Here is a 22,979-nt window from a genome sequence, read left to right as displayed (position 1 = left end):
GATTATCAACGACTTACTGGTTAGTTGCTGGTTGATTCTTCTGGCTGTTGGTACGATTCTACAAGTGTTAAGTTGCAAAAGTCTACAGAATATGGTGTAGCAGGCACTGAAGGATTTCTGCTAACTTCAACGCTTCTGAACAAACCACTTGCTGCCAGACATGGGTACACGAGTAGGAATTCCCTTGGAATACAGCATGACTTGGAGAATGAACAGAGGCCATGTAGAGCAAAACAAACTGCTAGATGAGGAAGGAGGAAGAGGGAGAGAAGGACTCTCAGTAGGAAGCCATATCCACTATGGGGTTCAGGGCAAAATTCACCGACCTGAACCTCAGCAAAGAACAATGTTTGAGACGTCTGTGTTTCAGTAAGGATATCCGCACTAAAGTCTGTCAACTGCTGCAGCCACAACTGCACCTGAGAGCAGGGCAAGGATCGCATTGCCAGTAGCTGTAAAGGTGACCGTGGCGATGAACTTTTATGTGAATGGTTCCTTCCAGGCTGGAGCTGGAGATATTTGCAATGTCTCACAGTTTTCCATCCATTGTTGCATAAGGGAGGTCACTGAAGTTCTCTATTTAAAGAGAGCTGATTACATTTCATTCTCTTGTCAGAAACCAGCAGGCGGAGCAAACATGCATCTTTGCTAGGATTGCAGGCTTCTCCATGGTGCAGGGTGCTATTGACTGCACGCACATTGCTTTGCGGGCACCACATGTCAACTCTGCCATTTACCAGAACCAAAAGGGATTCCATTCCCTCAACGTCCATCTGGTGTGCGACCATAGGCAGCGAATCATGCAGGTCATTGCCCAGTATCCTTGCAGCAGTTATGATGCTTTCATTCTGCAGCAGCTCGCAGTGCCAGCTGCATTCCAGCCACCATGGCAAAGAAAAGGGTGGCTACAGGGCGACAAGGGCTATCCACTGATGACATGGCTAATGACTCCATTGCGCAACCCCTGCACACTTACAATGAAAGCCATGTTACCACATGAAATGTGATAGAGCAGACCATTGGCAAGCTGAAACAATGCTTCCGCTGCCTGCAGCGCTGTAGAGGAGCCTTGTAGTACCTGGCTGTGCGGGTGTCAAGATTTGTGGAGGTCTGTTGCATGCTGCACAATCTCACCACAATGAGGGGACAGCCCTTGCCACCAGCTATATGATACGCAGCTGAGGAGCGGGAGATGGGGGAAGAGGGGAGGAGGCAAACGAGACATCCCCTTTCTGTCCAGACTGTCCGTTAAGAACTCATCCAATGTGATATCAGTGTTTACAACCCCAATTCCCCATTCACCAACAGTCCCACACCTTACATTATAAGAACATAAGAAATAGGAACAGGAGTAGGCCATACGGCCCCTCGAGCCTGCTCCGCCATTCAATAAGATCATGGCTGATCTGATCATGGACTCAGCTCCACTTACCTGCTTAAAATCACCTCTCATTTTTCTGAACTCCAGTGTGTATAGGCCCAACCTGCTCAACCTTTCCTCATAAATCAATCCCCTCATCTCCGGAATCAACCTAGTGAACCTTCTCTGAACTGCCTCCAAAGCAAGTATATCCTTTCATAAATATGGAAACCAAAACTGCACGCAGTATTCCAGATGTGGCCTCACCAAAACCTTGTATAGCTATAGCAAGACTTCCCTGCTTTTATACTCCATCCCCTTTGCAATAAAGGCCAAGATACCATTGGCCTTCCTGATCACTTGCTGCACCTGCATACTATCCTTTTGTGTTTCATGCACAAGTACCCCCAGGTCCTGATGTACTGCGGCACTTTGCAATCTTTCTCCATTTAAATAATAACTTGCTATTTGATTATTTTCTGCCAAAGTGCATGACCTCACACTTTCCATTATACTCCATTGTCAAATTTTTGCCCACTCACTTAGCCTGTCCATGTCCTTTTGCAGATTTTTTGTGTCCTCCTCACACGTTGCTTTTCCTCCCATTTTTGTATCGTCAGCAAACTTATACTCAGTCCCTTCTTCCAAGTCGTTAATATAGATTGTAAATAGTTGGGGTCCCAGCACTGATCCCTGTGGCACCCACTAGTTACTGGTTGCCAACCAGAGAATGAACCATTTATCCTGACTCTCTGTTCTCTGTTAGTTAGCCAATTCTCTATCCATGCTAATATATTACCCCCAACCCCGTTAAATTTTATCTTGTGCAGTAACATTTTATGTGGCACCTTGTCAAATGCCTTCTGGAAGTCCAAATACACCACATCCATTGGTTCCCCTTTATCCACCCTGTTCATTACATTCTCAAAGAACTGCAGCAAATTTGTCAAACATCACTTCCCCTTCATAAATCCATGCTGACTCTGCCTGACCGAATTTTGCTTTTCCAAATGTCCTGCTACTGTTTCTTTAATAATGGACTCCACATTTTCCCAACCACAGATGTTAGGCTAACTGGTCTATAGTTTTGTGCTTTTTGTCTGCCTCCTTTTTTAAATAGGGGCGTTACATTTGCAGTTTTCCAATCTGCTGGGACCGCCCCAGAATCCAGAGAATTTTGGTAAATTACAACCAATGCATCCACAATCCCTGCCACGACTTCTCGTAAGACCCTAGGATGCAAGCCATCAGGTCCAGGGGATTTAATCTGCCTTTAGAAACATAGAAACAGAGAAAATGGGTGCAGGAGTAGGCCATTCGGCCCTTAGAGCCTGCACCACCATTCAAAAAGATCATGGTTGATCATTCACCTCAGTACCCCTTTCCTGCTTTCTCTCCATACCCCTTGATCCCTTTAGCCGTAAGGGCCATATCTAACTCCCTCTTGAATATATCCAATGAACTGGCATCAACAACTCCCTGCGGTAGGGAATTCCATAGGTTAACAACTCTCTGAGTGAATAAGTTTCTCCTCATCTCAGTCCTAAATGACTTAACCCTTATCCTTCGACTGTGTCCCTTGGTTCTGGACTTCCCCAACTTCGGGAACATTCTTCCAGCATCTAACGTGTCCATTCCCGTCAGAATTTTATATGTTTCTATGAGATCCCCTCTCATCCTTCTAAACTCCAGTGAATACAGGCCCAGTGGATCCAGTCTCTCCTCATATGTCAGTCCTGCCATCCCGGGAATCAGTCTGGTGAACCTTCGCTGCACTCCCTCAATCGCAAGAACGTCCTTCCTCAGATTAGAACAAAACTGAACACAATATTCCAGGTGAGGCCTCACCTAGGCCCTATACAACTGCACTAAGACCTCCCTGCTCCTATCCTGTACCTGCATGCCTACTTTCAATAACTGATGTACCATGATACCCAGGTCTCGCTGCACCTCCCCTTTTCCTAATCTGCCACCATTCAGATAATATTCTGCCTTCGTCATTTTGACACCAAAGTGGATAACCTCACATTTATCAACATTATACTGCATCTGCCATGCATTTGCCCACTCACCTAACCTGTCCAAGTCATCTTGCAGCCTCTTAGCATCCTCCTCACAACTCACACCGCCACCCAGCTTAGTGTCATCTGCAAACTTGGAGATATTACACTTAATTCCTTCATCTAAATCATTAATGTACATTGTAACTAGCTGGGGTCCCAGCACTGAGCCCTGCGGAATCCCACTAGTCACTGCCTGCCATTCTGAAAAGGGCCCGTTTATCCCGACTCTCTGCTTCCTGTCTGCCAACCAGTTCTCTATCCACGTCAGTACATTACCCCCAATACCATGTGCTTGAATTTTGCACACCAATCTCTTGTGTGGGACCTTGTCAAAAGCCTTTTGAAAGTCCAAACACACCACATCCACTGGTTAGATCCACTCTACTAGTTAGATCCTCAAAAAATTCTAGAAAATTTTTCAAGTAGGATTTCCCTTTCATAAATCCATGCTGACTTGGACCGATCTTATCACTGCTTTCCAAATACGCAGCTGTTTCATCTTTAATAATTGATTCAAGCATTTTCCCCACCACCAATGTCAGGCTATAATTACCCGTTTTCTCTCCCTCCTTTTTTAAAAAGTAGAGTTACATTAGCTACCCTCCAGTCCATAGGAACTGATCCAGAATCGATACACTGTTGGAAAATGATCACCAATGCATCCACTATTTCTAGAGCCACTTCCTTAAGTAGTCTGGGATGCAGACCATCAGGCCCCGGAGATTTATCAGCCTTCAATCCCATCAATTTCCCTAACACAATTTCCTGACTAATAAGGATTTCCTTCAGTTCCTCCTTCTCACGAGACCCTTGGTCCCCTAGTATTTCCGGACGGTTATTTGTGTCTTCCTTCTTGAAGACAGAAGCAAAGTATTTGTTCAACTGGTCTGCCATTTCTTTGTTCCCCATTATAAATTCAGCTGAATCTGACTGACGTTTGTCTTCACTAATTTTTTTCTCTTCACATATCTATAGAAGCTTTTGCAGTCAGTTTTTATGTTCCCAACAAGCTTCCTCTCACACTCTATTTTCCCCCTCCCAATTAGACCCTTTGTCCTCCTCTGCTGAATTTTAATTTCTCCCAGTCCTCAGGTTTGCTGCTTTTTCTGGCCAATTTATATGCCTCTTCCTTCGATCCAACACTATCCTTAATTTCCCTTGTTAGCCACGGTTGAGCCACCTTCCCCATTTTATTTTTACTCCAGATAGTAATGCACAATTGTTGACGTTCATCCATGTGTTCTTTAAATGTTTGCCATTGCCTATCCACCATCAACCCTTTAAGTATCATTCGCCAGTCTATTCTAGCCAATTCACGTCTCATTAGTCCCTTTATTTTACTGAGTACCACCTCCTTAGTGATTGTGATTGTGTTAAGTTCCTCCCTCCTTGTAACCCCTTGACTCTCCACTGTTGGAATATTGTTCGTATCCTCTACCGTAAAGACTGATACAAAATATTTGTTCAGAGTTTCTGCCATCTCCATGTTCCCTATTACTAATTCCCTGGTCTCGTCGTTTAAGGGACCAACATTTCCTTTAGCCACTCTTTCCCTTTTTATATACCTATAGAAACTCTTGCTATCTGTTTTTATATTTTGTGCTAGTTTACTTTCATAGTCTATCTTCCCCTTCTTAATCATTTTTTTAGTCGTTCTTTGCTGGCTTTTAAAAGCTTCCCAGTCTTCTGTCCTCCCACTAGTTTTGGCCACTTTGTATGCCCTTGTTTTTAGTTGGATACTGTCCTTTATTTCTTTAGTTAGCCACGAATTGCTATCTTTTCTCTTACACCCTTTCCTCCTCACTGTCACTGACCATCACAGCGTCCACTTGCCACAATGCAAAAATAAAAGCCTCCACAAAATAAACACTCTAAACAAAATTAATGAATTAAATCATGCCATAATTGCATGCAAATATAAATTAATAACCCATGTACATTCCTTTAGTGTCTATCTTCCATGTGCCTTTGCTTGTCCTAGTGCTCCTATGTAGCATGACTGGTGGATGGCTGCTGACTTTCAGTCGAGGAGACTGCAGATGAGCAGCTCCGGACTGAGAAGGCCCGGCTGTAGACTGTACCACCTCGGCATGAGCAGCAGCAGTCTGGGCTGGCTGGCTGACCGGCAACAGCATGGGCACTGACAGAGTGACAGTGGTGGGAGAACGAATGCTGTCAACCTGCGAGAGGACAGCAGGTTTGTGCTCCACAGAGCCACTGCCACTCCCCCCGGACGGTGCTGCAGCAATCCTACTAATTTGCTGGACTGCTGTGACATCCTGCATAATCCACAGCCACGATGGCAGCAGTCTGAGCTGCCTTGGTTAGTTTCAGTTGAAGGTCCAAAAGGCGATCTTTTTCAATGGAAAATTGAGCTTGAAGTTAGTTTAGCTCCATTAGTAGCTCCTCTCTGCCTTTTCTGAATATAAGGTGCACAAATTCTGTTATAATCCAAATTAAATGTCGTAATTATATTGGAATAAAAAATAGTAATAAATTGACATGAATTTCATTGTGCTCTGTTAAGTACTCTGTATCTATTGTTGGTGCTAACTTTCTTTAGATTTACTGCGCACATAGTTGTATCTGGTTGCTATTTAACTATTTCTGTCCTACCAGGTTGTTGGTGTTGCCCAAGCAATCAACAAGAAATGTGGAACAAATGGGACATTCACCAAAAAAGATGAAGAGGTAAAATAAATGCAATGATTTAAGGTTGATTACTCAGTCCATCTGTTCGGGTTATTGTGTTTTGACAAACTAATCTTGTTTTGTTTAAATGAAAAGGAATTAGGTTACATAATGCAGTAAATAAGGGGAGCAGGGCAGGTGACTAATTTCTAAATTATAGGTGTATTCCAGTAATATTACACCACATAGATCTTTATTTTATCCGTGCACAGGAATGGAATCATTAATTACCTGCTGGATCTATGCAAGGTTTGATTTTTGGTAAATCAGTAAGGTTCTTGAAAGGTGGAACGAAGGATAAAACATTTTCTGAAAACAGCACAGTTTTGATCTTGTATGAGTTGTGCTGAGGTAGAGTTCCACAGAGGTGATGGGCACCTAGTGTTTTTCTCAAATGGGCATTTTTGAGTGTGAGCCTGAACAGTGTTGCTGGGCTATTTATCCCTGGGAGGCACTGCAGCTGATGTGGACACTATACTCATCATCATTAAATGGCAAGCAGAAGTATGTTTTAGTCTTTACTAGTGTTAGCTTGACTCAGTTAATAGCACATTGACATTATAGTTTCAAGTTCCCCTCTAATATTTGACTATGGAATGTAGGCTAACGGTATTGAGGGAATGTTTCATCTTTGAAAGAGCTGTCCAATTTAGTCCTACTCCCCAGCTTTTTCCCATGTTGTCCTTGAGATGCGATGTTAAAGTGATATACTGTTTACTTGTTCTTGTGATTCAGGTGGGTATTGAAAATCCCATAGCACTATTCAAAAAAGAGTAGGGGATTGCTTTACCAAGGTGATTCTGAGGTTTAATGCTCCCACTGGGGATGGCAGGCAAAGGGAGCACATCTTGAGCTACACACCTCTGATTGCCTGAGATCTGCTATCTGTGAGTTCCATTTGGCATTGGAAGCGCTGGATTATGGAATTACCCCTTTGGTATCCCGGCCAACATTCCTCCCTCAATCAACATGGAAAACAGATTATTTCAATTGTTCTTTATTAGATCTGCTGTGTGAAAATTATAATTTATTACATGTGAAATATGTTGGGACATTTTTGAGATATGGTAAGGTGCTATATAAAGGCAAGGTTATTATTTTTATGTAGGCATTAACTTTTAAATGTGTAAAAATGTCTCTCACAGGAATGTCGGATCCGCACATTATGAGCTAGGTATTCACTGGGGCGGGTTACGTAGGCAGGGTGGTGGCAGGGGTGGGGGGGCGGTAGTCCAATACTGACTCCAGAGGGCCATCTGTTCCTGGGAGGTTTATGGGGGCGGGGAGGGGAGGAGGGGGGTGGGGGGTTGGGAGGCCGGGAGGAAGCACTCCTGGCCCACAAGGATTGCTGTGAAAGCACTTACCTTCTCCCTGAGGCTGTCCTCAGCTCGCTGCTGCTGCCGGCTTTCCCGAGGCCCGGGAAAACCCACCGGCCACCGTAAAACCTACAAAGCAGGTTAAGTCGAGGCTTTAAAATCCCACCCACTTACCCATGTTAAAATCCCTCCTATATGTTCATTCATAAACTTCACCATTCAGAAGCTCTATACTTTCTTCTCTCAAAAACCCCCCAAAAATATGTTGCATATGTCGTAACAAAAATGTAAGATGATTATTAGTCTTTAACAGATCATAAATGTTAGTTCTTCAAGCTGAAATTTCTAATTGATAGCTAATTGAATTTGATTGAGGATAACTGCTAATGCTGCTGTGGTGCGATATTATAATTAATTATACTGCTGGCGTGGGTGCAATGGCTGCATACATTCCCAGGGGCCAAAATTGCCCCTTTCCTTAAGGCATGTGACCATCGCAAATCGGCGGCCACACTGCAGAGTGGAGTGGCCGCCAACTTTTAGTGCAATGGCCGCTGCTAGCCCAATTGCCTTCCCGAGTTTTCTCGGCAGTGCCCTGATCTGCCCCCTTCCGCTCCGCTGCTGCCGATCGGTGTTAAGCACGTCATCACCGTGCGCACCGCCGATCTACCTCCCCGACGGTGACATTCCCCTCCGAAAATCTTCGGCCCGCCCCGGCAGTGCCAAAACAAGCTTTTCCCCGCTGTTCCAGTGAGTCTGTGACTTTTTGCAGCGGCGGTGCGGCTTCCCTTAAAGGGGAGGGCTCACTGCCGCTGCTGCATGTTTTTTTTTGTCGGCTGACTACCATGTCAGCTTGACAGATATGCCCCCGGGTTCGGCCGGGCCAGGCTGGGTGCCAGGCTGCTGGCCCGGCCGAAACCCTCCATGGTGGCCCAGTAAGCCGAAGTTTTAAAAGTGCAGAGGCTCTCCCCTTTAAGTGAATGATAAAGCCAAGGTGATGCGGTGCCGTGATGACGTCATCACGACGGTGATTCCGCACTCGTCCCCAACTTCTGCCCCTCAGTTGCTGTCACCGGCACGTTTTTGCCCCTCAGATGTAGCCATGGCCCCCATTATGACCGACTTCTAAATCAAAACAAAAAAAAAACAAAGAACCCAATTTCGCGAACATAAGAACATAAGAACATAAGAATTAGGAACAGGAGTAGGCCATTCAGCCCCTCGAGCCTGCTCCACCATTCAAAAAGATCATGGCTGATCTGGCCGTGGACTTAGCTCCACTTACCCGCACGCTCCCCGTAACCCTTAATTCCCTTATTGGTTAAAAATCTGTCTATCTGTGATTTGAATACATTCAATGAGCTAGCGTCAACTGCTTCCTTGGGCAGAGAATTCCACAGATTCACAACCCTCTGGGAGAAGAAATTCCTTCTCAACTCGGTTTTAAATTGGCTCCCCTGTATTTTGAGGCTGTGCCCCCTAGTTCTAGTCTCCCCGACCAGTGGAAACAACCTCTCTGCCTCGATCTTGTCTATCCCTTTCACTATTTTAAATGTTTCTATAAGATCACCCCTTATCCTTCTGAACTCCAACGAGTACAGACCCAGTCTACTCAATCAATCATCATAAGGTAAGGAAAGAGTCAACCTGAACCACAGCTGTGGTAAAAAACACATAAATGGGGTTTCGGGCAGGGAGGCAATTTATATCCCATAGTATTCAATTCTAAATTAAAATTTCTGCTAGAAATCTAAATTGTTCTAGTTGTGACTGGATAGTAATAATAAACACACTGTTAACTGAGAATATGTAGTTTAATTGAAGAGGTCCTTGTGGTTTGGTCCTGCAGTGAAGATGTAAAATCCGCATTACCGTCCAAATAATACAGCTTATCCAATATATTACTGATACATTTTAGTATTTAGAGCTTACTTAAGGTAGCTATTGTACTTCATTCTTCTGTCTAAGTTGCTGAGGGAATTGATTCTCCCGTGGTCTAAGTCTTAGGGCTCAATTTTGCCCAAGCCCGTTTACTGGCATATTGCCAGAGGTACGCCCGTTTTTCTAGACCAGAAATGTGCTGGAAATAATTTGCCAAAGTTTCCCCGATGTATAATTTGAATTTGGTGCCACGCAGCATGTCCAGTCACCTCGTTTGGGGGGGGGCGGAGGGCGCTGGGGCCTGCTGTCAGTGCCGAAAAACGATGCCGCACCTTCTGCGCATACGCAGAAAATAATCATGTTTCTGACGTCATTCCAATGGACGCACATGCACAGTACAGCTCTGAGTTGCCAATCGGCCATTTTTAAAGAGCCATTTGTGTGTGTGAGAACATTGAGTGCTGTGTGAGAGCACTGGAAAAATAACAGCAGCAGCAGTACAAGATGCAACGCGGTGCAAGGACCAGGAATTTCTTGCAAGAAGAAGTGGAGGCACTAGTTACTGTGATTGAGAACAGATGGCAGGAGCTGGACACCAGCAGAAGTCACATAAAAGTTCCACCCAAAGAAATGAAGAAACGCTGGAATCAAGGTGCAGAAGATTACTGCACAATGGTGACCACTACGAGATCTGGAGGCCAGTGTAAAAAGAAGTGGCAGGAACTTGGTCAAGTATTTGTGTAAGTAATATTTCCATTTATTCAATGCAATTGCAATTGTAAGTGTGACCAGTTGTATATGTCCCACCCAACAGAAAGACACCCTCTCTAAAGAGTTATGTTTTCATTTTTGCAGAGGAAGGTGGCACACAATAAATAAGAAAGATCGCGAACAGGAGGAGGCCCTGCAATCTGCAGCCACTTGGTAGAGAGGGTCGCTGTTCTGAAGGGTCCTGCCTGGAGAAAAGCAGTCACCACTGCACAAGCTGGGCCCACACTCGAGGGAGAGGATAAGTCCTGCAAATTCATCATGGTCCTTCAAATCAGCCTACTGCCTGGTCTGCGATGTCTGAGCCTACTCATGCCATCCACCCCCTCTGCTGCTAACCGTTTGACTGTTCTGTTATATTTTGCAGAACTTGAGGCCAACCCTGATGATGCAGAAGATTCAGACACGGACCAGCCTGAAGAGGAGAACATCTTCCAATCCAAGCCTCCATACCAAGAACTGGGGGTGAGGGGGAGGGGGAGGGGATGGAGCTGGATGAAGCTCCCACTGTTGTACTGACTTTGGAGGAAGTGCCGCTCAATGCGTTGACAGCCCCTTCCATGACCAGTGGTTTGAGTGCTGGTGGAACATTCCATGGTTTTACACCATCCGAGGTTGCAGGTCTCAATGGTGGGATGCAGTGAGGCACACCCAGGGCCCCACCTTCCTAGTTTGCCCTTGCTAGTGGTGTGGTGCAGCGAAGCACACCCAGGACCCCATCTTCCAAGGTTGCAGGTCGAGTGGTGTGGTGCAGTGAGGCACACCCAGGACCCCATCTTCCAAGGTTGCAGGTCGAGTGGTGTGGTGCAGTGAGGCACACCCAGGACCCCATCTTCCAAGGTTGCAGGTCCCAGTGGTGAGGTGCAGCGAGGCACACCCAGGGCCTCACCTTCCGAGGTTGCCGGTGCTAGTGGTGTGGTGCTGCGAGGCACACCCAGGGCCCCACCTTCGAGGTTGCCGGTGCTAGTGGTGTGGTGCAGCGAGGCACACCCAGGGTCCCACGTCCCAGGCTGCGGGTCCCTGAGGTGCAGGATTTAACAGATGTGGTTCAGATGATGTCATTGAGTGCGGAGAGCATTGACCTGACCCGATCACTCCTGGACGCCATTAGTTGGGTGAGTGATGAGGTAGCGGGACTGTCGGGAGAAGTAACAGCAACGACACGAGAAATGGGAACGATGTGCGGGACCATCAGTGAGGGAATACTGGCCATGAGGGAGGGAATGTCAGAGGTAGTGCAAACCACGTCACGGAGGGAATGTTGCAGGTAGTTCAGACAGTTTTGTTCAACATGATGGAAGGAATGTTGCGGGTCGTTAAGACACTGTCAGAGCGCATGAGGGACGGCAATTGGAGTTAGCTGTTGCAATAAGGGAACACGCCCAGACCCCGCGCCCATTGAGAGAATCAACTGTCACTCCCACTCCAATCCCATACCAGCCTCTGAAGAGCCCAAAGCCGGGCCCTCCAACTTGCCACCTTCCGCTGATGCCCCGTCCACCCCCCACAACAGGTGCGCAGTACCCGAGATCTTAGAAAGAATAAGCTTGATACCAAGCCCAGAAACACAGCACCACCGCCTGAGGGCAAGGATGGTGGAGAGTCCAAGACTAAGCATAGCCGACGGTGTTAGAATAAGGTGGAGGAGAGATGGTGCAGCCTTTCTTTGCTGCTGTTGTTGTCATTGTTATTGGTGTAACTGTTCTCAAATTAAAAGTTTTTTTTCAGTTATGTAAATTTGCAAGTTATAAAGTTTCTAAGTGATCTTTAAGTTTTTAAGTGATCTTAAAGAGTGATCTTAAAGTAAAGTTTGATACAGGAATAATTTTATTAAAGTTAAGTACAAAAGAACTGTTAAACTTTTGAATAAAATATATTTTACATTAAAACTGAATCATGTTCCATTAACACAACACAACATTACAGAACAGCTCCAAAAAATAAACATGTCCATGTGGAATAGTTGTCGCTGAGCCCTCAGGCATCAGTAAAGCGTTCACTGATGAGCTGCTGGCCCAAGACTCGAGCAATCATTAAAGGAGCACGATGGCCTGCTCTCCTCCGCCGTTGTGCTCCGGCCTCAGGCACTTGCATGGCTTCCTCATCCTCTTGCTCGTCACCTGCATCTTCCACTTCATTATCATCAACCACTCTCACCGCAGGTGGGTCTTCCACTACCAGGTGCTGCTGCCTCACGATGGCTAAGTTATGCAGCATGCAGTACACAACAGTGAACTGACTGACAATCTCAGGGGAGTACAGCAAGTAGCCTCCGGAATGGTCCAGGCATCGGAAACGCTGTTTCAAGATGCCAATGGTCCTCTCTATGATGCCGCATGGCTGCTGCTGCTGAAACATGGCAGATAAAACACTGTCGCATAGGATGAACGCTTCATGGGTGCTCCCAGGGTATCTTGCATCGACTGACATGATATGATGCATGTTGTCACACATGAGCTGTACATTAATGGAGTGGAAGCTTTTTCTGTTCCTGTACATCTCGGAATCCTCCAAAGGTGCTCGCAAGGCGATGTGGATACAATCAATGCAGCCATGTACCTTTGGGAAGCCACAACCCTGTCATGGATTGTTTGGGTGGTCATGGGGAACTTTATAAAGTCATTCCTCGGCGCATACAGTGCAGCTGTCACCTGGCAAATTCAGATATGTGTTGTATGTTGAGAGATGGCGCACACATCCCCAGTTAAGTGCATCTGTAACCTTCACTTCAACTGACAAAGCAGTCCTCCTGATGCTTCTAGGTTGCAGGTCGCTTTGACCAAATCACAGATCTCAGTTACAACTTCTTTGCGGAAACGCAGCCTTCTGACACAGTCTGCATCACTCAGGTGGAGGTACGAATGCCTGTCTCGATATACCTGAGGTGGGTAAGGCCTCCTGCCCAGCACCCTACGGGCTCTGACGTCGCATCAATTGTCTCCTACATAGCACCACGATGAAGAAGGCTCGTAGAAGGTATGCCATTGTCAGTATTGCCCCCATACTTAAATTTAACCTTTGAAAGAAGCTCAAAACGGCAGGAAAACAGGCAGGACAGGTTCGCAGTTCTCTCTCTCTCCAAGGTCTGTATGGATGGACCACACCCGAAGTCTTGTGACTTCTCCTCTCCCCCGCCCCCCCCTTATCTAATTGCAATCTTGTGACTTCTCCCCTTCTTTCTCCCCGCCCCCACCACCCTCACTCATTGCAGTTTTGAGAAGCCTTCCGATCGGCACCTCGCTCGTTCTCTCTCCCGCCCCCCACCCCCCGCCCCCCCCAACAGCTTGTTTTCTAGCCAAGCCCCAAGCCCCTGTGTCTGGGCATGGGCCGATTCTGCCTGCAAAGGTACAGCCCTGCTTCAAGACATTTGGAGGTGGAGTGTGAGTAAAAAAGTGAGAAAACTTCTGAAATCCAACAAATTTACATTTACTACGTTGACAGGTTAAAAAAAGTTGAACTTTATTATTGATTTTGACAGTGTTCTTGACACCATCCAAAATCTTCGATTTAAAAACGATGGTGCCTTTCAGCGCCGATTTCTCAATGTGCGCTGGTTTTCTTAATTGCCCAGAAGGTTTCTCGGGAGTGGCCAGATATTCCGACCTCGGAGGAAAAAATGTTGACCAAACTGCGAAAAATTATAAAAACCGGTGCAGATATGAGGGAATGACTGATGTAAAAAAAAACTGGCCTAGAAAAATCATAACTAAATTAGTTACGCCGCGCAGATTGTGGGGGAAACTTGGAAAAATATAAATATGCCAAAAAAATCGGTGCAAATGATCGGGAAAATTGAGCCCTTAATCTTGACTTCTTTAAGTATACAACAGGAAAAGTTCGAAGGTGGAAATGAAATATCTGTATTTTCCTGATGTCGAGTTCCATTTTGTAGTATCATTATTGTCATTGTTTTTAGGATTTTGCTGCCTATTTGACGTTTTGCGGGATTGTCCTCCACAAAGCTAAAGTGTATGAGACCTCATTGCTTGAAAACAGACGCAACCAGGTATTGCCAAGATTTAAAGTGATAATTACAGAAGCCCAGTATCAGCACATATGCTGGGCACTAGGGATGGGGAGGTGAATTTCTGTGGGGGATCTCCAACTTATCCCCCATAACCATAGCGGAATTGCCCCGCAAACCCCAGAAAAACAGCGCTCACAGCATTTTACCAGGTTATCTGATGCACTTCCACTGAAGTTAGAGCGGCTGTGTAGAACCCCCGTGAAAATTTAATCTGTGAGATTCTGATCAAATTGTTGCTTTGCAATTTATTTTATCTATTTATCTTGCATGTATCATGTCTATTACAACAGATGTTACACTGAACAAAACACTAACAAGCCACAGCTGAGTACTCTCAGAAGTAGATACAGAAAAAGAAAGACAGTCATTTCCTGATCTTCGGATAACCTGACATCTCTCCAAGGTCAGGAGCCACGCAACTGCTAATTTAGTGAAACATTTTAAATTTTTCTATTTTTTTCTTACTTTTCCTTTCTGCCTCTATTTCCTCTATCTCTTAATCCAATCATTTCCCTCTCTTTATTTCACTTTCTGTACCGGATTTGACATTGAATTCATCCACTCTAATTCATCCATTTTCTCAGTCCTTCCTCTGTGTATTTCTTAATCTTTAAAATCTCATTGGTTAACTTTTGGCCCCTTCGTTCACCAAGGCCCCAAATGCCCTATTGCCCTCACTTCCAGCAACTTACCGAGCTAAAATGTCTGAATAGCTGGGCATGCCCGGCACTAGAAAATGTTGGGCAAAATAGAGATAGCTTTACTCCATCTGATTTTTAAGTTCTTGATGTTGATACTGGGGTGAAATTCACCTTGGGCTGTAGTGCAAAAGGGGTGATAGCAAAGTCAATAGATTAGAAAATTTACAGCTCAAAAACGGACTGCTGATTTGTGCCCATGCTGAATTTCACCCATATTGTGTATAAAATGTAGAATAAACACTTCAGTCCTCCAACAGCACCATCCCACACCTTAATGAACATAAAGAAAATCAGAGCAAGAAATGAGACATGGCTGTAATTACACTATATAACAGTAGCAAACAAATACTTAGAGGAAATCTTCAGTAGTTTGCACAGGAGAAAAGTTACCACTCTGTTTCCGCTTCCGATCTGGCTGACGCCATCCTGAAAGGGGTCTACTGCTGGGCAGCTGGAGCCCTTCCCTGTTTCAGTCAGTAGATCCTTTGAATATACAAATCAGGGTTCTGTGACATACATAGGACTCTGATTGTCATTCTGGTAGATAATCAAGCACCATGCACACTCTGCCCTGTTTTACTTGGGGGTACAGCCGAAGAGGAGACCAAAAAGATAATTTTTAAAATATTTTTGTGGGACCAGAAGGGGCAGGTGTGCTCCTTTGGACTCCACAAGAATAACATTGTTGCTCCTGCTCCAGCATCCCCTCCCTTGACGATCAGCACCCCTTACCAGAACTGCCTTTCTACACACCAAGTCGTTCTCTGAGCCACTTGATAATGCACCAGCCTGGAACCAGCGTGCTAACCATTTGGAGTCTGCAGACCACGAGTGCCATTGTTATGAGCCTCGGTCCTGAAAATCGATTGTGTCTTATGTCTGCACCATTCCATTAAAATCAATGGAATAAAAACTGGGCGGGTTCTACAATGAATGGGTGATGCACTCTGTCAGTTAACCATCCAGGCAGCAAAGTTCAAAGTCACCCCCGTTACTTAGATAAAAGTTAATGGTCACAGATTTCAGGCACTAACATCAATAACATGGCCTAGAAATTCCGGTACGTCGAAAATCTGCCGGTGGTGGCTGCTAATTTAAATTAGCGCAGCGCTAAACTTACCTGCAACCCTCATTTTCTGGTGCTACTCTCAGAAGGAGGCCCCAATGTAGCATGGTTGTAGCTTCCCTGAAGCAAGAACAGCGTTATCGTAAAGCAAAGCTGTCGTTTGAGAAAGCAGCGCCGATCCCTTAAAAGGGAACTGCCTTCTAAAATGAAAAAAAATCATTTAAAAATAGACAGTTATTAGGCCTTAGAGCTCAACTGCCTTCTGAAAAAAAATAAACATTAAATATAAATACCGAATGGCAGTCTTAAGCTCTTAAAGCTGAACTGCCTTCCGCACTTAAAAGAATGGTAAAGGTGCTTCACCACTAACACAAACGGCTCGAAAAGCCAGGGAAAGGGCACCGCACGCAGCACTCCAGCTTTGTGCAGGGGGTCAATACTGGAAGAGAGGTCCTCTACCCACAGGGGCAGGAGGTCCTCCAGAAAGAATGATGTGGGACCACATGACTGAGGCCATCACTGCTAGCAGTGTCACCCCCTTGACCTGGCTCCAACGCCCAAAGATGCATCATGACCTCAGACAAGTGGTCATGGTCAGTGAATGCATCTTCAAAAGCTGTCTCCTACCAATTGTACCACTAGCCTCACACACTGCTCTAATCCTAACTCTCCACTCGCAATCACTCATCTACCAACAATCTATACCAAATATGAGGCACACCTCCAGTTCCTAGCTTCACCTCATCCCCTTGGAGGAAATAGTGCTGAGCCCTTGGCCAGCAGCGGGGCTGAAAGGACACAAGATGCTGGTATCCTCAAATATTATCCTCCTTCTGGCATAGAAACATAGAAACATAGAAAATAGGTGCAGGAGTAGGCCATTCGGCCCTTCTAGCCTGCACCGCCATTCAATGAGTTCATGGCTGAACATTCAACTTCAGTACCCCATTCCTGCTTTCTCGCCATACCCCTTGATCCCCCGAGTAGTAAGGACCTCATCTAACTCCTTTTTGAATATATTTAGTGAATTGGCCTCAACAACTTTCTGTGGTAGAGAATTCCACAGGTTCAGTACTCTCTGGGTGAAGAAGTTCCTCCGCATCTCGGTCCTAAATGGCTTACCCCTTATCCTTAGACTGTGACCTCTGGTTCTGGACTTCCCCAACATTGAGAACATTCTTCCTGCATCTAACCTGTCTAACCCCGTCAGAATTTTAAATGTTTCTATGAGGTCCCCTCTCATTCTTCTGAACTCCAGTGAATACAAGCCCAGTTGAGCCAGTCTTTCTTGATAGGTCAGTCCCGCCATTCCGGGAATCAGTCTGGTGAACCTTCGCTGCACTCCCTCAATAGCAAGAATGTCCTTCCTCAGGTTAGGAGACCAAAACTGTACACAATACTCCAGGTGTGGCCTCACCAATGCCCTGTACAACTGTAGCAACACCTCCCTGCCCCTGTACTCAAATCCCCTTGCTATGAAGGCCAACATGCCATTTGCTTTCTTAACCGCCTGCTGCACCTGCATGCCAACCTTCAATGACTGATGTACCATGACACCCAGGTCTCTTTGCACCTCCCCTTTTCCTAATCTGTCACCATTCAGATAATAGTCTGTCTCTCTGTTTTTACCACCATGCACCTCTTGCTTTCCCACCCTCCCCTCACCAAAATTCCAGCCTTGTGCCTCCCTCATTTCATACACCCAAGAAATGCAGCCTACTCAGCCAGTGGGTGACCAAGAAGACGGAGAGGAGAGTGAAGAAGAATAGTAAGAAGAAGTGGCATAACTCGATTTCACACTCCCAGCCACCAGCTCCTCAAGGTCGACCAGCAAGGCCATTTGCAGTGTCCCATTCTGAAAGTCAGCAACCTTCCACCAGCCATGCTGCAGCCACTGGGGTAGCACTGCATGACATCACTAGGATAGACAAAGGCACACACAAGACAGTCAGTAAGGCACTGCATAAAGGTGATGAGTTGATTGATTCATGTCATATTGGTTGGACAGATGTATAAAGTTAGATTAGAAATTGTGCTTTGTGGTAGCTTTTATTTCAGCATTGTGGCCAAGAGGACACTGTGATGGTCAGTAACAGAGGGAAGGTGAGGTGTGGGACTAATGTTGAAAGGGGAATTGGGGTTGTGGTAATTGGTACTGCAGGTGGATGATCCCATCGCTGGAAATGGCAGCACAGTGGTTATGTTACTAAACTAGTAATCCAGGGGCCTAGACTAATGATTCAGAGACATGAGTTCCAATCCCACCATGGCAGCTGGGGAGTTTAAATTCCGTTAATTAAATAAATCTGGAATAAAAAGTGAGTATCAGTATTGGTGATCCTGAAATTATCTGATTGTCGTAAAAAAAACATCTGGTTCACTAATGCCCTTTGGAAAGGAAATCTGCTGTCCTTACCTGGTCTGGCCTATATGTGACTTCAGACCCACAGCAATGTGGTTGACCCTTAATTGGCCTCACAAACCACTCAGTTGTAACAAACCGCTATTAAAAACAATAATAAGAATAAACCCAGCATCAACCTTGGCACTGTTTTCGGACATGATAATGGCACACTCAGCTCAGTTGACCCTGCAAAGTCCTCCTCATGAACCTCTGAGGACTTGTGCCAAAATTGGGAGAGCTGTCCCACAAACTAGTCAAGCAACAGCCTAACATAGTCATACTCAGTGAATCATACCTTTCAGCCAATATCCTGGGCTCCTCCATCACCATCCCTGGTATACGGGAGGGATTGGCCCTGGGAGTCCTCAACATTGACTCTGGACCTCAAGAAGTCTCATGGCTTCAGGTCAAGCATAGGCAAGGAATGTTCCTGCTGATTATCACTTACATCCCTCCCTCAGCTGATGAATCAGTACTCCTTCATGTTGAACACCATTTGAAAAAAGCACTAAGAGTAGCAAGGCCACGGAATATACTCTGGGTGGGGTACTTCAATATTCATCATTAAGAGTAGCTCGGTAGCACCAGGACTGACCGAGCTGGCTGAGTCCTGAAGGACATAGCTGCCAGACTGGGCCTGCAACAGGTGGTGCGAGAACCAACATGAGGGAAAACCTACTTGACCTCGCCCTCACCAATCACCTGTTGCAAATGCATCTTTCCATGACAGTATTAGTAGCAGTGATTACCGCACACTCCTTATGGAGGCGAAGTACCGTCTTCATGCTGAGGACATCCAGCATCATGTTGTATGGCACTAACACCGTGCTAAATGGGATAGATTAAGAACACATCTCGCAGCTCAAAACTGGGCATCCATGAAGTGCAGTAGGCCATCATTAGCAGCAGAATTGTATTCCACCACAATCTGTAATCTCATGGCCCAGCATATCTCTCACTTTATCATTACCAGCAAGCCAGGGGGACCAGCCCTGGTATAAAGAGGAGTGCAGAAGAACAGGCCAAGTGCAGTACCAGGCATATCTAAAAATGAAGTGCCAACTTGGGGAAGCTACAACACAGGACTACATGCATGCTAAGATGGAGCTAAGCGATCCCACAATCAACGGATCAGATCAAAGCTCTGCAATCCTGCCACATCTAGTCGTGAATGGTGGTGGACAATTAAACAACTAATGGGAGGAAGAGGCTCCATGAACATCCCCATCCTCAATGATGGTGGAGCCCAGCACATGAGTGCAAAAAACAAGGCTGAAGCATTTGCAATCATCTTCAGCCAGAAGTGCCAAGCGGATGATCCATATCGGCCACCTCCTGAGGTCCCCTCCATCACAGAAGACAGTCTTCAGCCAATTTGATTCACTCCATGAGATATTAAGAAATGGTTGAGCACACTAGATACAGCAAAAGCTATGGGCCCAGACAACAGTCCGGCTGTTGTGCTGAAGACTTGTGCTCCAGAACTAGCCATGCCTCTAGCCAAGCTGTTCCAGTACAGCTACAACATTAGCAGCTACCCAACAATGTGGAAAACTGCCCAGATATGTCCTGTCCACACAAAGCAGGACAAATCCAATCTGTCCCATCAGTCTACTCTCAATCATCAGCAAAGTGATGGAAGGTGTCATCGACAGTGCTATCAAGCGGCACTTACTCACCAACAACCTGCTCATTGATGCTCAGTTTGGGTTCCACCAGGACTATTCGATTCCAGACCACATTATAGCCTTGGTCCAAACATGGACAAATGAGTTGAATTCTAGAAGTGAGGTGCGAGTAACTGCCCTTGACATCAAGGCAGCATTTGACTGACTGTGGCATCAAGGAGCCTTAGTAAATTTGAAGTCAATGGGAATCAGAGGGAGAACTCTCCACTGGCTGGAGTCATACCTAGCACAAAGGAAGGTGGTTGTGGTTATTGGAGGTCAGTCATCTCAGCCCCAGGAAATTGCTGCAGGAGTTCCTCAGGGCAGTGTCCAAGGCTCAACCATCTTCAGCTGCTTCATCAATGACCTTCCCTATAAAAAAAGTGGATTGTTCACTGATGATTACAGTGTTCAGTTCCATTCGCAACTCCTCAGATAATGAAGCAGTCCATGCCCGCAAGCAGCAGGACCTCGACGACATTCAGGCTTTGGCTGATAAGTGGCAAATCACAAATGTCAGACAACGACTGTCACCAACAAGTGAGAGCTATCCACCTCACCTTGACATTCAATGGCATTTCCATCACCAAATCCCCCACCATCAACATCCTGGGGGTAACAATTGACGAGAAACTTCACTGGACCAGCCATATAAATACTGTGGCAACAAGAGCAGGTCAAAGACTAGGTATTTTGTGGTGAGTGTCTCACTTCATGACTCTCCAAAGCCTTTCCACCATCTACAAGGCACTAGTCAGGAGTGTGATGGAATACTCTCCACTTGCCTGGATGAGTGCAGCTCCAACAACACTCAAGAAATTCAACATCATCCAGGATAAAGCAACCCTCTTGATTGGCACGCCATCCACCACCTCAAACATTCACTCCCTCCACCATTGGCACACCATGTATGCAGTGTGTACCATCTACAAGATGCACTGCAGCAACTCGCCAAGGCTTCTTCGATAGCACCTCCCAAACCCAGAACCTCTACCACCTCGAAGGACAAGGGCAGCAGGCGCATGGGAACACTATCACCTGCAAGTTCTCCTCCAAGTTACACACTATCCTAACTTGGCAATATATCGCCATTCCTTCCTGGGTCAAAATCCTGGAACTCGCTCCCTAACAGCACTGTGGGAGTGTCTTCACCACGTGGACTGCAGCAGTTCAAGAAGGCGGCTCACCGCCACCTTCTCAAGGGCAATTAAGGATGTGCAATAAATGCCGGCCTTGCCAGAGACGCCCACACCCCATGAATTAATAAAAAATAATCCTGGCCAGACCAGAATCCTGGTCTGCATGGCATCCTTCCTTCCACTTCTTCCTCTTATCCGTCTTCCTCTTCCCTCTGTGAACGTATGCTGGGAATCTCAAATAAAAGCAGAAAATGTTGCAAATACTCAGCAGGTCAGGCAGCATCTCGACCTGACGTGCAAAAGCTTTTTCTCTCCCCAGGGATGCTGCCTGACCTGCTGAGTGTATCCATCGTTTACATCTTCTCAGAGGCCTTCCTTAACCATCCAAGGTCTTGCAAGTGTCCAACAGCACTCGTTGAACTCCCTGCACACTTTAAAAACGTTTAACATCTATTGCAACAAACCAGTACTTCAATGAAATATAAAACATCCAGTCCAAAAGCTTAACTCCAAACTTACCAGAAGGATATGTGTGTCCCTTTAAGAAGTGCTAACAGCATTTCTGTAGATCTGCTCCATGCTCACTTTTCTGAACATGCTTAACAGCCAGCGTTAAAGTCAACAAAAAGGTCTTAAGTTTGCAGACGGGACATCAAATTGGCATTGACGCCGACTGACGTCACACCCTATTGATTTGTATTTCTAGGGCTAGTGCTGCTAATGGCAATGCTCTGACCCTCACTAAAATGGCACCTGCTGAGTCCCATGGCAGAGGCTGGTAGAAGAGAGGTGGCCACCATTTTCTTTCAAGAAGCGCTCCTTAACGGAGAACGATAAGTCCATGAATTTCTAAGCCCAGGTTTCTTCTGAATATTATAGAGCAGTAGATGATTAGCAAACTGTCCTGATGGTTCCAAATTGATTTAAAAGTTTTTAGTATGTGAGTAAGCTGCAGCTAAAAATATAAGGGTAAGAATTGTTCTAGTCTCTGTTATCAATATTGTAAATGCATTCAAAAAGATTTCCTCTGTTTGAAGTCTTCTGCAAAGTCATAAATCTTTTCATTTTTAATGTGTTTGTGATTTCACTAGAAACTCTGATCGGAAGATGCTTTCATTAGTGCATTTACAATATCACTGCACATAGAGACAAGAGAAATTCTTACCCCATGATAAATACTACTTTTACGGGCTTTTCTTTTTATTAGAACATAAAAAAAGACCACTTGTATTTGGTCACTCATAAATGTGATGAAATAACCGCATTATTTATTTATCAATAATACTTTCTTTCACAAGGTTCTACTTGATCTTGCAACTCTGATATTTGAGGAGCAACATTCCTTGGATGTAATTTTGAAGAAGATTGCAGCAACTATCCTTTCATTCATGCAGGCTCAGAGCTGTACCATCTTCATTGTGGATGACAATTCTTCTGTGAGTATTATAATGCGGTTGATAAGAAAGCGTGTATATTGGTCCTGGCCTGTCACAGATATGGGGAGTGAATGGGGGGTGGGAGGAGTGCAACATCCCTCAGCTGCTCTGGTGGATTCCCATGATAACTTTGGCAGGAGTCCACCAGAATGGCCACAAAACCGACCAGGGCCCAGATACGTTGTCCTGACCTTAAATGGGCCTACCGGAGGGTCTAGTAAGGGGCAGAATATCTCTTGTGCACATGAGTCAGATGGAGTTTGGACTCCATTTTTATGGAAATTTCTTCACCCTCAGCCTCATGGGTATCTAGCATAAAGCTGAAGGCTTGTATGCTGATTGAGAGTGGTAACAGACACCTGAAGGGTGGAACTAGGCATCACCATGAGGAGGGGGTTGGTGGCTTGTCCCAGGCTGGGATCATGGCATGGACCCCAAAGATTGAAGGGTGAAATTTATA

At 45.6% G+C, this 22,979-nt stretch overlaps 1 protein-coding gene across 2 annotated transcripts in view; it reads left to right on the top strand.

Annotated features, from left to right (window-relative positions):
- The window catches only part of pde5ab (phosphodiesterase 5A, cGMP-specific, b), a 192,232-nt gene that overhangs the window by 47,384 nt on the left and 121,869 nt on the right, over positions 1–22,979 (top strand). The window contains exons 4-6 of one of the 2 annotated variants that reach the window (XM_070871121.1): positions 6,043–6,114; positions 13,996–14,085; positions 22,382–22,519. In XM_070871121.1, coding sequence (XP_070727222.1) covers positions 6,043–6,114; positions 13,996–14,085; positions 22,382–22,519 — 300 coding nt within the window. The remainder of the gene's footprint in view (positions 1–6,042; positions 6,115–13,995; positions 14,086–22,381; positions 22,520–22,979) is intronic. The other variant, XM_070871128.1, reaches the window with a different exon arrangement.

Source organism: Pristiophorus japonicus, chromosome 2 (assembly GCF_044704955.1).
Source record: "Pristiophorus japonicus isolate sPriJap1 chromosome 2, sPriJap1.hap1, whole genome shotgun sequence".
Taxonomy (NCBI): Eukaryota; Metazoa; Chordata; class Chondrichthyes; family Pristiophoridae; genus Pristiophorus; species Pristiophorus japonicus.
Note: the sequence above shows the minus strand (reverse complement) of the source record. Positions and strands in the feature narration are given on the sequence as shown.